Source organism: Capricornis sumatraensis, chromosome 3, assembly GCF_032405125.1.
Source record: "Capricornis sumatraensis isolate serow.1 chromosome 3, serow.2, whole genome shotgun sequence".
NCBI classification, from domain to species: Eukaryota; Metazoa; Chordata; class Mammalia; order Artiodactyla; family Bovidae; genus Capricornis; species Capricornis sumatraensis.
The window spans coordinates 78,736,844-78,752,478 of NC_091071.1; the positions used below are offsets into that span (position 1 = coordinate 78,736,844).

General features: G+C 40.4%; 1 protein-coding gene across 2 annotated transcripts in view; it reads left to right on the forward strand.

The window, feature by feature from the left end:
- FAP (fibroblast activation protein alpha) overlaps positions 1-15,635 on the forward strand; it is an 81,310-nt gene that overhangs the window by 46,942 nt on the left and 18,733 nt on the right. For both annotated transcript variants that reach the window (XM_068967387.1, XM_068967389.1), the window contains 2 exons: positions 1,746-1,870; positions 6,202-6,249. In XM_068967387.1, the coding sequence (XP_068823488.1) occupies positions 1,746-1,870; positions 6,202-6,249 (173 nt within the window). The remainder of the gene's footprint in view (positions 1-1,745; positions 1,871-6,201; positions 6,250-15,635) is intronic.

A 15,635-nucleotide genomic window follows, 5' to 3' on the forward strand; every position in this document is an offset into this window, starting at 1 on the left:
TTATGTCAAGTCATTCTAATATTTTCATATATTGAAATTTGAATAAAAATCTATCAGAGTCCTCAAAATGTATAAAATATTTTTTAAAAGCTGAAATGTAATAAAATTAATTTATGAATTAAAATATTCAGAGAATGTGTATACTACATCACTATAAAATATATGCCCTCTAACATACTAGCTAACCAAATGTTTTCAAAAAGAAAAATTAAGAAATTTTAATGCTGATATAAACATGGCCTTAAACATTTCAACTAAATTTAGAGGCAATTGAGAAAATTCATGTAACACACATCAAGTTACTACTGTATACCATGCATTGTGTTTATTCCTGTAATGTGTGATTTCTTTAACATGACTTGCTTTGAGACGATTATGATTAGAAGGAAGTCATCTCTGTTCATATATTAGTGTTTTAGTTTATGGCCCCCTTGGTGATTGAAATGGTGCAATGGTGCCCTTAACAGTCCCTTCTGGATATGGAAGTGAAAACAATAGCTTCCATGGGTTGGTGGTCTGCTATAGGCCTTGCACATTTTTATCTGCTTTATATATGTAATTTCATTTAATCACAACAACAACTCTATGCAGTCAGTGATGTTGTTGGGCCAGGATTTATACCTGGGCATTCTGAACTTGACCCTTTATTGCTAACTGCCTACCTAATGTTTTCCAAGATCACACCAAAATATAAATGTGAATGCTACTAACTGTAGTGAGAAAATGAATTCTTCCTTCTGCTGCATTCCTCTGTTCCCTTCTGGACCATAGCTTTTCATATGTTGAGAAGAATCCCCCTCTGATAGCAATGACTCTGATCACCCTCTACCATGCTCAAGGCAATGTCAGGGGCAGCAGCAGAAGGAACACTGCAGTGGCTGCAGGTACACTTACCAGCCACATCAGGACTCTGCCTCTGGCTGCATCCTGGCATAAAACCACCTGGTCCTCCCCAGATGAGACTCTGAGGATTTGGGGTAAGGTCTGGGAAGTTGTATGTTAAAGCCAGTTACTCAGAGTTGGGCCAGTGTGGTGGGTACAGGTTGGCTTGTGTAGGGCCATTTGGGGGGAGCATTTCTAAGAAGAGCTTCCATGAACCCAGATTTCCTGCCAAATAAAATGAAAGGCATGAGATCTATTGAGAATCATGTTTGTGGCTTATTACTAATTTCCCCTTCTAGATATATGATAAAGACAAGAGATCGCTTTTTTGGTAAAACTGCCCAAATCTTTGTCTGTTTTGCCATGGGAGCACACTAATGAGTGGAGGTAATTGAGAAAATTCATGTAATACACATTCATTAAGTTAGTCTGTATACCAGGCATTGTATTTATTCATATAATGTGTGATTTCTTTTAACATGACTTGCTTTGAGCAGATGGGAGAGAGATGGTACATGGGATATGAAAGAACTATGCATTCTCAACCACTTTGTAAAGTAAGAGATTGATAGCTATAAGAAGTGGCTACCTCGCTCCCGTTTGAGGTGCTAGATATTTCTCCCACCGCCAGAAAACCGTCAAGGGCTTCTCCGTCAACGTCTGTGCCTATTCAGGCGAAGATGGATTGAAGATCAGATAAATCAAAATACTGTGGTTCTCCCTTTACTTTAAATGATATTGGCAACAGAAAAATAGTGAGCTTGATGTTAATATGTAAATCAGTCATTTTGCACGGAGTAGTACATTTTGATAAATACAATCTCAAAATTCCAGCTTTTAGTTTTATTTTCATTTCCCTCCAGAATTAGCATTGGAAGCCATTCTCCAAGTAAGAAGTGCATTACTTGCCATCTAAGGAAAAAAAGGTGCCAATATTACACAGCAAGTTTCAGCGACTATGCCAAGTACTACGCACTCGTCTGCTATGGTAGGTAACGGACCTAACACAGGCTCTACCCTTCTCTGCCTCTTTCCTTGTCCTTGTCATCATTATCTGATCAATCCTTAGCTACAGGTTATTGAGCACCTGTTATATGTGAGGACCTTATCTGCCTTATCTTATCTAATGCTTACGGGAAAAAAATGTAAGGAGGATAGGAAGGCATTATTATCTCCATTTTTTGCAGTTGAGGAAACAGACCTTTTGTAAAAGGTCCACACTGCTGGTAAGCATCAGAGCCAGATGGGAGTAAGAGTTCCTTGGCTATAAATCCCAACCTTGTACCCACCATGTACCACAGCACCATGACATTGTATTGTGAGAGCAATATCATAAAAAGAAGCATCCTCTGATAAAATGGTTCCTGGATTTCAGCCCCATTTGCTTGGAGAAATGACAGTCTCCTATAGCCAGGGAAAGAAATATGAGCTGTTTGTCTTGGAGGCCAGCAATTCTTTGAACTGTAGCTTCCATGGGTATGGAAAATAAGCTTTTGTCACCTAGTATATCCTTTCTAAATTTGAGAAACATAATAAGTAATTCATCCAAGGATTAAAAAAAAAAGCTCACAAAATATACTAGATGTTTCCTGGTTGTTTTGGTTATATGTCCATTTAACAAATAATTTCTATCCAGATAATTTTTTTTTATGCATAACCTTTCATCTGTATCTTGAACGCATAGCAAAGTTGGGTTAGGCAACCAGTAAATCATTGAAATATGTTAGGTCCTTCCTAGTCATTATGGGGAGTTTGGAAAACTGATCTGAAACATAGCTACCCCTCCATTCTCTGTTCTGACACCCCTTCCCCCACCACTATTAATCCCTGAGTTTCCTTGTGAGTTGAGGGTGGACAGAAAACAAAAGGGAGTTATTAAAAAACATATCCCATTCTTGTTTCTGGTGTGACACCAGACACTGGTATTTGGTGGGCAGCTCAGAATATAAACAGAATCTCTGACCGATTTCAATCCCTGCTCAGTGTAGAGGACCCTGAGGTTCCCTTTACTTGCCAAAAGAAAGGTTACCCTGACATGCCACTTCTTCAGTCCAATCATCTGGGCCCAGAACCTCACCCCAGCTCTTTGACTATGTGAAAATGAGTAAGCATTTTAATTCAAATGCTTCCTTCAAGATGGCACAAGATACCACTTTAATACAACACTTTCACAAAAGGTTTGGTCTTTGGCATCTCTGTAAAGTCAAAAGATTGTTGTTCATGACCATACTTGGTAATTGTGGTTACAGCATTTCAAGGCATACGTTAAATGTCCCTCTCAATTTCTGTGCAACATTTTTCATCTCAAGCTACGTATTCGTGCAGCATATATTGAAGCTTACATGCCAGGCACAGGGTATCATTGAAATAACTGTCCTGAATCATCTGGTTGTCTATTTTCTCTCCTGGAGGCAGAATAAACTTTCCTTTCATCTTTATATTCATAAGGCCAGAAAAGAATGGTTAGTGCATGATAGACGTAGAATGTTTGTGGAATGAACATAGGTAACTAGGGGAGATTGAAACATTGCTGCTTTTTGCAAAGCGTACCCCAAGCCTCATTTTTACGCTGATATTTGTTGTTGCTGTTGTTCAGTTGCTAAGTTGTATCTATCTCTATGCAACCCATGGACTACCACACCAGGCTCCTCTGTCCATGGGTTTTCCCAGACAAGAATACTACAGTGGGTTGCCAATTTCTTCTCCGTGTGATCTTCCCGACCCAGGGATCAAACCTGCATCTCCTGCATTGACAGACAGATTCTTTATTTCTGAGCCACCAGGGAAGCCCTTTATGCTGATATATTTACTGATAAAGACATCAGTGACCCTACTCATACAAACGCATTTATATTTTATGTATTCCGCATTTGTACAGTACTTTAATGCTTTCTGAAAGCACTTTACCACTTCTTAGTGTCTTCCTAAGATCTGCTTGAGCCTAAGTACCCCCTGAAGAGTAAAAAATCAAATACTAATCTCTCATCAAAAGTTGGTGAAAGACTCCTTTCTGGAACTTGAATCGCCTGACTTTTCCACACTCACTCTTCCTCGGCAGTATGGTAATTTCCCATTTAGCAAAAAATATACTGTGTGGGAAGCATCACATCGTCTGGTGTTTTTGAAGCTCCAGTAAAATGAGTCACTGCACCATCATAGGAAAAACCTTGAAATCTTCCCCTTTAGGACTAAGAGTAAAGCTTCATTATGTAACTTCAAACTCTCTGAGAGAGATGGTGAGTAAATCCCAGATAATAGGATTGAAGTAGGTAAATCATATTGATGATGCTGATGGAACAAAAGCAGTGCAAAGAACACTCCTGCCACTAGGACCACACCCTCAGGCCACTTGTTCAAGGGCAGTCAGTCATTAGTTTGTCTCATAGTTTGGACAAAAGATATAAGCTAGTTATCCCTATTGGAACTGCACACCTACAAACATCCCATAAGGTGGGTACTGTTTGACTAAAGTTTAGAAATTCAGATTCATGTCTCATTGCCTTACATGCTAACAAAAATAACAGTATGTATTTGTACATTTTAATAATGTTGAAGAAAATCTAGTCAAAATGAAAATCTCTGAAATCAAATTCTATCAAATTGAGATTCCACACAGTAAGCATTGCTGGTTTTTGAGGGAGCCTATTAAATGATATCCTTTCTCCTCACTCTCAGGTCAGATTGAGGAGTCAGGCAGGAAATCAAAATATCAGCTTTATTGCCTATAAAGGTTAACTGGAAAATGGGACTAAGACCCCAGAATCACAATTACTCATACAAATATGGGTATAACCAGACAGCCTCTGGCTTCGCCCATGGGGCCTGCCACTTTAACACTTATAGCACACTGAGAAGCAAGTCAAAAGCATCTTCTCTGAAGGCCGAAAGATGTCAGGAACAAGGCAGAAGAAGGAACTACTCACATCCAGGGTTTCTAATAACTTTACAAACATATTTCCAGGTGTTATTTATTCTATAGTTCTAGTAAGTAATAGTTTTTTAAATATTTACAGGTATTGTTAAAATGACCAATTTTTGGACTTCCCTGGCAGTCCAGTGACTGGGACTCTATGCTTCCACTGCACTGCTGGAGAGCAAAAGTTAGATCCCTGATTGGGGAATTAAGATTTAAAAAAAAAAAAAAAAGGCCAATTTCTGTACAGAGAACCTGAATTCCATGTCGAAATATATGGTGGACACTGGTTTGCCACTCAGATCTCCTACCTTCAGGACTGAGTCCTCATTTCTCCAGCTGCTGAGAGAGCTGGTGGCTAAAAGCTTACAGCTGGGCCCCCTGCACCCAAGCCAGAGATCACTCTTCTCTCAGGACAAAATCAAGAATCACTCCATTCTGGGAGATAAAAGGCGAACTAGTTGGCTCCATTCAAGACAACTCTGAAGGCCAGCCAGCTCCAGAGCTCCCAGTGAGGTTGGCTGAGGTCTCTGTTGTGACTGCACCTCGACCCGCTTTCCCTCAGTACCCCACCTTTTTTTTCTCTTCCCCCACAGCTGGGATCCTAATACAGCACCCCAGACGAACTTTTGGTGCACAAAACAGACCTCCTTCTAGTTCTGTTTCATAGGGAATGTGTCCTGTCACAGCATATTGAACAGGAAATATTTTCTGTATAGATATATTTCTGCCTATAGCAATTAAGGGGGCTTTCCTAGTGGCTCAGTTGGTAAAGAATCTGCCTGCAATGCAGGAGACCCGGGTTCAATCCCCAGGTCAGGAAGATCCCCTGGAGAAGGAAATGGCAACCCACTCCAGTACTCTTGCCTGGAGAATCCCATGGACAGAGAAGCTGGACAGGCTGCAGTCCATGGAATTGCAAAGAGTCGGATACAACTGTGTGACTAACTTTCATAGCAATTAAGTGAAAGAAAAAGAAGTTGCTGAGTTCTACCTACCAAACTAAACTGAACATTGAACCAAAAAGCAAAATTGAAAATATAATCTGAGTATTGGTCAAGTTAAAGACACAGCTAAAGCTGGCCCATATAGCCTACCTTCCCAGAAGGCCATTTATCACTGCAGCTTCTGGGGCCCATTTGTGTAATTAGATACTGACTATTTAGGATCACTCTTGGAAATATATACTTCTCTTATGTCTATTCTTTGACTGGGCTCTGGTCTCATGTATTGTTTGAATGCAACTTAAAAGGGGATGTTTACTTCTTTATGGGAGAAAAAAAAAGTTGCATAAGTAAAAGAAGTAATTGAGCTTGACAGTAATCATAAATACAACCAGCAATTCTTATTGAAAGCTAAATGTTATTTTAAAACTAAGCCATGCTTTTGTTTCATCCTGTGCACAGGCCCAGGCCTCCCCATTTCCACCCTTCATGATGGCCGCACCGACCAAGGTACTGTCTCCCACATGCTGTTGTCTTAAGAAATCCTGGACTCTTGTGACACCAGAGGAAGCAAGACAGCTTCCCCACACCAGCAAGGGGAGCAGTGACATATAGCTTAGTGCATAGCTTATGATTATATTGATCAACCTATTCTTTGTCAAACCTGATCATATGAAAGTTAATTATTATTTGCAGCAAGAAGCTGGCATCAAGCAGATTAGTTATATAAGACGAATTAATCCTGTCTTCACCAATCACCCTTATAAAAACACAGAAGCTTAAAATTGGAAGGAAACTGAAGATTTTTAGTACACTCTCCCTCCCAAATAAGAAGGCCTGTTTTTTTTGTTTTTTTTTTTTAACATCCTGAACTGGAGATGAGTTCCGGATATAACTCCAGTTCGAAGCAGAGGGTGACTATCATGCTAGCTTTTTTAACAGCTACATCACACTGTTGCCACGTATGAGGGCCCTGAAATTTGGAGGCTCTTTCCATTTTCAGCTGCTATCAAGGCAGATCTCCTCCATCCTGTATTCGTGATATTGGTTCAAAAATAGTTCACAGCTCAAAGATGACCATTTTTACTCTCGACGGAGATATACAAGTGTATAATTGCCCTGAGACTCTTCCTGCGGTTCTCTGTTACCTTTTGATTTACTATGAAACGTTGTGGGGTTGAAGTTGATGGAATCTAAGGATGAAAAGGGACTTCTGCACTCAAGCCTGTGATTGTCCTTGGACAGCTTTGGTGACAAGTCAGGAGACTGACTGCTTTGGAATTAGTTTGGCTGCCAGCTCAATGGCCTACGTACAGGTGAAAATAAGGCAATGAGGAAAATCAGAGTCCATTCAGGAGCTCAGGACAGGACAAGCATTGTAATAATGAAACTGTGAATTTAGTTTCGTTTTGAAGTTTTGGGGGTTTTGTTGTTTTTTTTTTAACCTTGTGTCTAATAATGAAATACTTTAAAGAATAACAGATTGTATTTCTGAGTTTGGCTCATTTCAACCTTCAGTGAGAGAAATTTTAAAGCAAGACTAGTTTCAAATTTCTAAGTCTTTGTTTTAATGGAAATCACCATAAATGTGTAATTCTCATTTGTTCTCAAAAGAGAACACAATCTGATTTGCATAAAATAATCTTGATAACTTTTAGCCATTTGAATCTGGGGAAAGTAATTGCATGACTGCAAAATAAAGGTCAGCTTCTCTTTTTAAATGAATTTCCACTTTCTTACTATTCTCATATTCCTGCTAGATACCAATTTTTGTATTGCTTACAAAACTTTTATCATTTCATTCAATACTTACAAAATAGGTACAATGTTCATGTGTCTATATATGTTATTGTTATGCCCAGAATCCGAGTCCCCAAAACTGAGAGAATAAGACATCCACATCAATGCAAAAGCGTGAAGGGGTTTTATTTCTAGCTTGAGCTAGGGCTCCCGCCACATCCAACGCAGTGGAGTGGAGCAAGGAGCCCAGATTTGCAGCAGTATTTATAGGTTTTAGAACAGAGAGTTGGCAAGGGCTGATTGGCTGCAGGAGTTTCCTAGTGTTTACTAATTGGCTAATCTTTATTGGCTGCAGGGGTTTCCTGGTATTTACTAATTGGCTATTGGCTGCAGGGGGATGTCTTTTACGTCCTGATAAACTCAAACCAGGTTACGGGGAGTATGCTGATTAGACAAGTCCTGGCATCCGTGGGGATGACCTCACTGGGCAATGACTCAGCCTTTCCCATGAGTCCTACCTTAGTCCCTGAAGCCTATCATGGCGTTTGTTAGGTCCCAACATTCTCCCCTGTCTTTTGTTATACTGAGGAATCTTCCTCAGCATTTTGGGGCAGGGCCTGATATTGCTGCCTAAGTACTAGTACCTGGACTGTATTGATGCGCTCCTTAACAAATGTGATAAGTCTATTTAGGATACAGGGGCCAAGAGTGAGCTTGGCCAGGGACTCCCTGATTACCCCTGAGTGATTCACATAAAAACAACGTTCTTCCCCTAACACAGCACATAGTCCCCCTGAGAGACTTCATACTCAAGATACTTTTTGGGAATTGGGGCGGAGGTCTCTTTCTTCTGTAACTTCTTCCTGCTGTGCATGGGCGTGGGCCTGCCTAGCCGAGCAGAAGTCTCTCTACCTGATCTAAGTTGGGGTTTTCCACATCTGAGACCAGCTTTTACCCTTGTAGTTGCAGCAATTTAGTTGGCCCCTCTCAGAGGTGAGATAGACAAGGGCCAAACAAGAGACCTACCAGGATGGTCATCTCTGGTCCCTGGAAACAAAAACTATTTCTTAATAGCCAAAGCAGATTTTCACTGTTAATGACATCAGTGTTCCTCTAGATATAAGATGCAAGAATTGGGACTCATAAAATTTTCTCCTGAAAAGATCTATCTGACGGCCTGTTCTGCCAGTTTTCCCAGAGCACAGAGTGCCTCATTGCTGATTTTCACCCTGAACTCCTTTCAGGGGAGTTGAAAGTCAGCAGTTGCAGCGGCCATGATTTAATCTTTGTAGATGCAGATGGAGAGTGTCAGTCTTCAGTTGGCAGAGCCCCTTTTTGCTCATAAACTTGACCATGATTATGAGGGGGGGCACTTCATGACCATTTTATCCCATGGTGCTGAGAATGTCCATTCTCAGGTTTGGCAAAGATTTTGTTGACAAGCCACTCAATGTGCTGTTACTGGATTAGGCCATAAAACAGTATCCAAAATTTTCTGGACCACCTGTCATTAGCTTCTTGGTCCAGGAAAATATTCCCTCTTGTTGCTTCTTGCCATATCTAGAGTTACACTGTTACCATCATCGATCTCATATGGGACTATATATTATTCTATTAGAGGCCTCATACACACACTTGACAGTGTAAGAAACAGCAATTTTGTAAGACAGGGGAAATACAAATAACACAGCCAGCAGTATTAGTAAAGTCACAAATAAGACTTATGTTAAGAACTTCCATTAGATGTAGCCCAGTTTATCTTCAGGTCATCTGACTTAGTCTGTCCTGTAGAATCTTTATCTTCCAGGGAAATTATATATTGGCACCATCTATAAGGCATATAGCCCAGTTTTCTAGTGTTACTAGACTGATTATCTTTAGTATGATTTAATTTTTTCTTTTTAAGTAAATTTTCTCAGGGCCAACCAGTTAGAGTCTGGTAGTAGAGAAATTTACCAAGGTAACCCAGAACTAGACACAGGTAATTGGTCACAAACCCAACAGTTGGATTGATTTTTAAAACTAGCATAGGATCAGGCCTATGATAGAAAAGCATTTGACTTATATGCTACCTCTGATGTTGTCATCTTCTCATCCTAGTGTAGTGTAGTTTCTCCTGATAAAAGTCCTTCCATCCATGTTGGAGACAGTCCCTTAAATTATGTCTTTTTCCAGTCCTGGTTGCAGGTCATGAGGCGTCTGATCTTCATCCAAAGATAGATTACTGAGATAAGTTTCAGAAACAAACTTAGGGTGTTCTTCAAGAATTCAATTAAATTTTACATTAATATCACATAACAGATTAATCCTAGGTACAATGAAAATATTCTACTTAACGTTAATTATTCTAAGACATGTCTATATTAGATAGGTCAACAAACATTAATATCAGATATTTAACATTGAATATTTCCCAGTTCACATAAACCTGGAATTTATTGTTTAAGCCAAATAAATAGAGCTCATATACAAAAATATTACCAAGACATATTTAGACAGACACAGTGCAAGATCTAGCTTCAAGCCTTTTTTTTCCTTTTTCCTCAGTGTCAGATAAGTGTTCCTGAGAGCCCTGGTCTCAAGGCACAGGGAAAGAAAATCAAGTTCTAACAAAATGGCGGCAGGTCTAAACCACATGGTTGCCAGACAGAGCAAAATTTCCTTTTTCAGGGGATCTTCTCGACCCAGGGATCAAACCCAAGTCTCCCATATTGCAGGCAGACACTTTAACCTCGGCTCCACCAGGGAAGCCCTTAAATACAAAAATACAGTCTCTCAGAAAACCTCCTATAGAGACACAGAACTTCAGATCTAAGTACTAACATCAGTCATAAGGGACAAAGGAGTAGAAGTCGCTTGCCCCATGATTACAGAGAAGAACACAGGAGACAAAATGAACACACAAAGAGCAGAGACAATGCCGGCACTCACACAGACACGACAAACAGATAGCAAATACACATCAGCCGAGAACACAACACTAGGTCTTCCTGGGCCCCCCTGAAACTTTCTTTCCCTCGAGGTAATTTTACCAACAAAGCGTCCACAGAGCCAGCCACCTCCCCAGCATGATGCCAGGCCTTGGCCTTACGCTGGTCTTAACCAGAGAACAGAGCCAGCCGCCTCCCCAGCACCATGCTGGGCCTCAGCCTTACGCTGGTCTTAACCAGAACTAACACTGGTGTTCAGATATCTCTCCTCCTAGTGAGGAAACCCCTTCTACCGGGAGAGTGTTATTCTTCCCAGTTAAAGGGATCCTGGACGAGCCCCCAAATGTTATGCCTAGAATCCGAGTCCCCAAAACTGAGAGAATAAGACGTCCACAGCAATGCAAAAGCATGAAGGGGTTTTATTTCTAGTTTGAGCTGGGGCTCCCACCACATCCAACACAGTGGAGTGGAGCAAGGAGCCCCTTGCCCAGATTTGCAGCAGTATTTATAGGTTTTAGAACAGAGAGTTGGCAAGGGCTGATTGGCTGCAGGAGTTTCCTAGTATTTACTAATTGGCTAATCTTTATTGGCTGCAGGGGTTTCCTGGTATTTACTAATTGGCTATTGGCTGCAGGGGGATGTCTTTTACATCCTGATAAACTCAAACCAGGTTACGGGGAGTATGCTGATTAGACAAGTCCTGGCATCCGTGGGGATGACCTCACTGGGCAATGACTCAGCCTTTCCCATGAGTCCTACCTTAGTCCCTGAAGCCTATCATGGCGTTTGTTAGGTCCCAACAGTTATATGTATTTACATGTTTTTAACTCTCAAAACCAATGAAAATTCTTTTATAGTGCAGTTCTGCAAACTTGCCCCATGATGAAATACTCCAGAGAGGTTTATTATAAATACAGATTCTCAGGTCTGCCTTCAAAATTCCAGTTTAATAAGTCTTATATTGGGCTGCTGCTGCTACTGCTAAGTCGCTTCAGTCGTGTCTGACTCTGTGCGACCCCATAGAAGGCAGCCCACCAGGCTCCCCCATCCCTGGGATTCTCCAGGCAAGAACACGAGTGGGTTGCCATTTCCTCCTCCAATGCATAAAAGTGAAAACTGAAAGTGAAGTCACTCAGTCGTGTCTGACTTAGCGACCCCATGGACTGCAGCCTACCAGGCTCCTCCATCCATGGGATTTTCCAGGCAAGAGTACTGGAGTGGGGTCCAGATAAGTTTCAGAGTAGCTTTTCAGAGCAGATGCCGTCTTCTATTTATTTGTAGTTTCTCTTTGCATTTGGTGCCAAAATTTTTCATTCAATACTCATTTATTAAGCACCTATTACATTAAACCAGGCACTTTGCTAGAAAATACATCCTAAAAGTGAACAGATATGGCATTAGAGATGGTCTTGTTCTCAGGAGATTACAGGTCAGTGGGGAATGCAAATGTGTGAACAGACAGTTACAACACAATGGGATTAAACTATTAAGAGAGGGAAAGTAGAGAGTCATGAGAGCATATTAGCAGGGCTCCTCCTCTGGAATAGGGGGTTAAGAAATGTTTCCTAATGATGACTACGTCAACCTTCAGACTCATAAATATAAGGGAGAGGTTGATGCTGTTTGGATGTCTAACTTGGTCAAATGGATTCACACTGATGCTTTTTATTGAAAGATAGGACCCACTGTGGAGAAAACGTTTTTGGAGAGGTGATGAATTTTGTTTTGAATATTGAGTTTGAGGTACTGATGACATGTATCCAAGAAGAGCTGTCCTGGAGCGACATACTTTTGGATCTGGATGTTGGAGGATTAGTTTGAGTTGAAGATAATTATCGGGAAGTTATTCATTTATGGAATACATGGTTACTAAGTTTGTGGAAATGCATGAGAGAGCAGAGGGGGAAAGTGAGGGTGGGCAAGGGTAGTAAAGAATGAGCCTAGAGTAAAATTGTGCAGAACACCAACATGAGAAATGGAAAGAGAAAATGAACCTGTAAAGGAGACTGAGGGTGGAGAGAAGGAGAAGGACACCCTTGAGAGTACGGACTCATGGCACGCAGCAGAGAAGGGGATCTCAAGAAAAGGGCGTGCTCGTCTGCGTCAAGCACTTCAGAGTGAAACAAGACCTGCCCTAAATCAATGAGCTTAACAAAGTAAGGATGAGCATTAGCTTAGTCAGAACAGTTTCAGTGGAGCAGTGGAGGTAGAAGCAAGATTGAAGTAAGTTTAGGTTTGCATAGAAGGTAAGTAAATAAAAAGAGACCATTTTCAATAGGTCTGACTGATGAGTGGAGGAAAGAGGTGGATAATCCTGGAAGAGATTGATAGAGGTTTAAATTAGCTTTTGAAAGCTGATAAACATTTGAGAATGGTTGAATGCTGATGGAAGAAATGTGGAGACCATGGCTGAAGGCATAAAGGAGTGGATGTCCCTCCACTCGGGGTAAAGTGGAGTCCAGAGACAGGTGAGGAAATTAATCTCTGGCCTTGTGATGAGAGTGAGGAAATTTTTGATGTAGTTCTAAGAAAGTTTGTAGAAAACAGGGGTTCCCTGATAGTTCAGCTGGTAAAGAATCCACCTGCCACAGTTTGTAGAACACAGTGCAATGGCTGTATTTTCTTTGCAAAGTGAAGTAAAGTCATTGGACAATAACAGATAGCACTTGATCCAGATGCTACAAAAACATAGAAGAGTTGACACTTGACATGGAGGACCCATTTGAGGCTTAGGAATTTCAGACACAGCAGATTTTCATTAAAATTGCTCAGCTGATTGAATAGCCTTATTTATCAGGTTTCCTGAAGATTCTTCACATAATTTAATCAATGAATAATATATCATAGTTAATATGATTTTAACAAATAAATCAGATGTAATCTATCATTCTTACACCTTGATTTCATCATAATGAAGAGTCTCCAAACATACGGAGAACACAACCACATATCATGTACTTGGTACTGAGCATGCTGGGCATCAAGTATACAATGATAAGTAAAAGAAGGTAAAAGGTATAGTCTGGGCTCTAGCAAGCCTTGCCATATTATATACTCCTAATGCAAAGCCACACAGAGAAACCCAATTGCAACCCCTCCCTCTCTTCACAGCCCTATGAAATTCTATTTTGCTCCAAGAGGTAGGAAAATTGCTCATCTACTATCCATAAAGATGCAACTCTGGACTGTAGAAGCATTAATAAGCTTTTCTATTCAACTTGTCATTTCAGTAAGTCCTTAACTGGGAACAGACTAGAGAAGGAATCAAGGTCAACCCAATCAGGCAACATCCGTGTATTGTCTCAGACTTCCAGCATCTGTTGGCAAAATGATAAACATGGTCTAAGTAAATATTACAGCCACTCTGTGTGCTTGCTCCACATAGATTCCCTTTATCCTTGACAGTTCCACAATCAGAATCCACACATAGAGAATGAAGGACTGGCTCCATTGTATTTAGAACTGAGTATTCATTTAACTTATTTTTTTTAGTTTTGAGTTTTTAATTGAAATACAGTTAATCTATAATGTTGTGTTAGTTTCAGGTGTATAGCAAAGTGATTCAGTTATGTGTGCATGCTAAGTCACTTCAGTTGTGTCCAACTCTTTTCGACCTCATGGATTGTAGCCTGCCAGCTTCCTCTGTGCATGGGATTCTTCAGGCAAGAGTACTGGAGTGGGTTGCCATTTTCTCCTCCAGGGGGATCGTCCCAACCCAAGGATCAAACCCACACCTCTTACATCTCCTGTGTTGGTAGGAGCATTCTTTACCCCTAGTATCACCTGGAACGTCCTTAAAGTGAAAGTGAAAGTCGCTCAGTTCTGTTTGAGTCCTTGTGACCCCAAGGACTGTAGCCCGCCAGGGCTCTCTGTCCATGGAATTCTCCAAGCAAGAATACTGGAGTAGGGGCCCATTCCCTTCTCCAGGGATCTTCCCAACCCAGGGGTCAAACTTAGGTCTCCTGCATTGCAGGCAGATGCTTTACCTTCTGAGTCACCAGGGAAGTCCATATACATATATATCTATTCTCTTTCAGATTCTTTTCCATTACAGGGTGTTACAAGATACTGAATGTATTGATAGTTCCCTGTGCTATACAGTAGGTCCTTGTTGTTTACCTATTTATACACAGTAGTACATATATGTAAATCCAAACCTCCTAATTTATCTCTCCCCATCTCCTGCTATTCCCTTTTTTAGTTTTAACTTTTAAATTGCCACAACTATCTCTTTCCTGATGGATTATCCAAAGTTAAAATGAAATGTATTATGTATCTTATACAACTCATACCAAAACATCTATCCTTGTTCTAAGATTAAATGTAACACGTTGGAGCAAAATGCCATGAGTACATGAAAACTGAGAGTTACAAGAGAAGTGGTTTGGCAAACTTAGTGTAGTTACAAGCACTCCCCCAGCTCCCCGTCTTCAAGGTCCACTTTTTTAAAAAAGCACAAAAACAAGGAGTCCACAGGCCTGCTGTATCTCAGAAGTCATCCAGACCCTCTTTTTAAAAATAAAGCTTACAAGCATCACTTATTATTCAAAAAACCTAACTTTTCTCAGGAGATCAATGGATTTGTTCAGTTAAACAGAAGTTTTTTAGATCTTTGCCAGGTACCCCCTTTGAGTGTTCTCTTTAGGAGTCTCTGGTTGGCTCAGATGGTAAAGAATCTGCCTGCAATGCAGGAGAACCAGGTTCACTCCCTGGCTTTAGAAGATCCCTTGGAAAAGGAAATGTCAACCCACTCTAGTATTCTTGCCTGGAGAATTCCATGGACAGAGGAGCCTGGAGTGCTACAATCCATGGGGTCACAAAGAGTCAGACATGACTGAGTGACTAACACTTTATGATGAAAGACAAAGATCGTAAGTGTGTATATATGGTTGTCCTACTAAGATATATAACTATCTTGAAGGAAAGGATTTGAAGGAATTGAATGCACAGTAATTCAATTACCAGAAAAAAAAAAAAGAATATCCTATATTAAGCAAGTACAGCAGCAAGAGTTTAAGAAAGAAATAGATATGAAAAAAATCACAGACTTAATATTTGATCTTCTTCATTGAAGATTTTAAAACAAACTTTATAGCTATATACTTAATTGCTTTAAATATGAAGTATCAGCAATATAGATTTTATTTCTACCACTTTTGTTTCAGCAAATTTTTTTTCAAAATGCTACCTACTCAGGGCACTTATTAAAAAAAAGGTTGGACACAG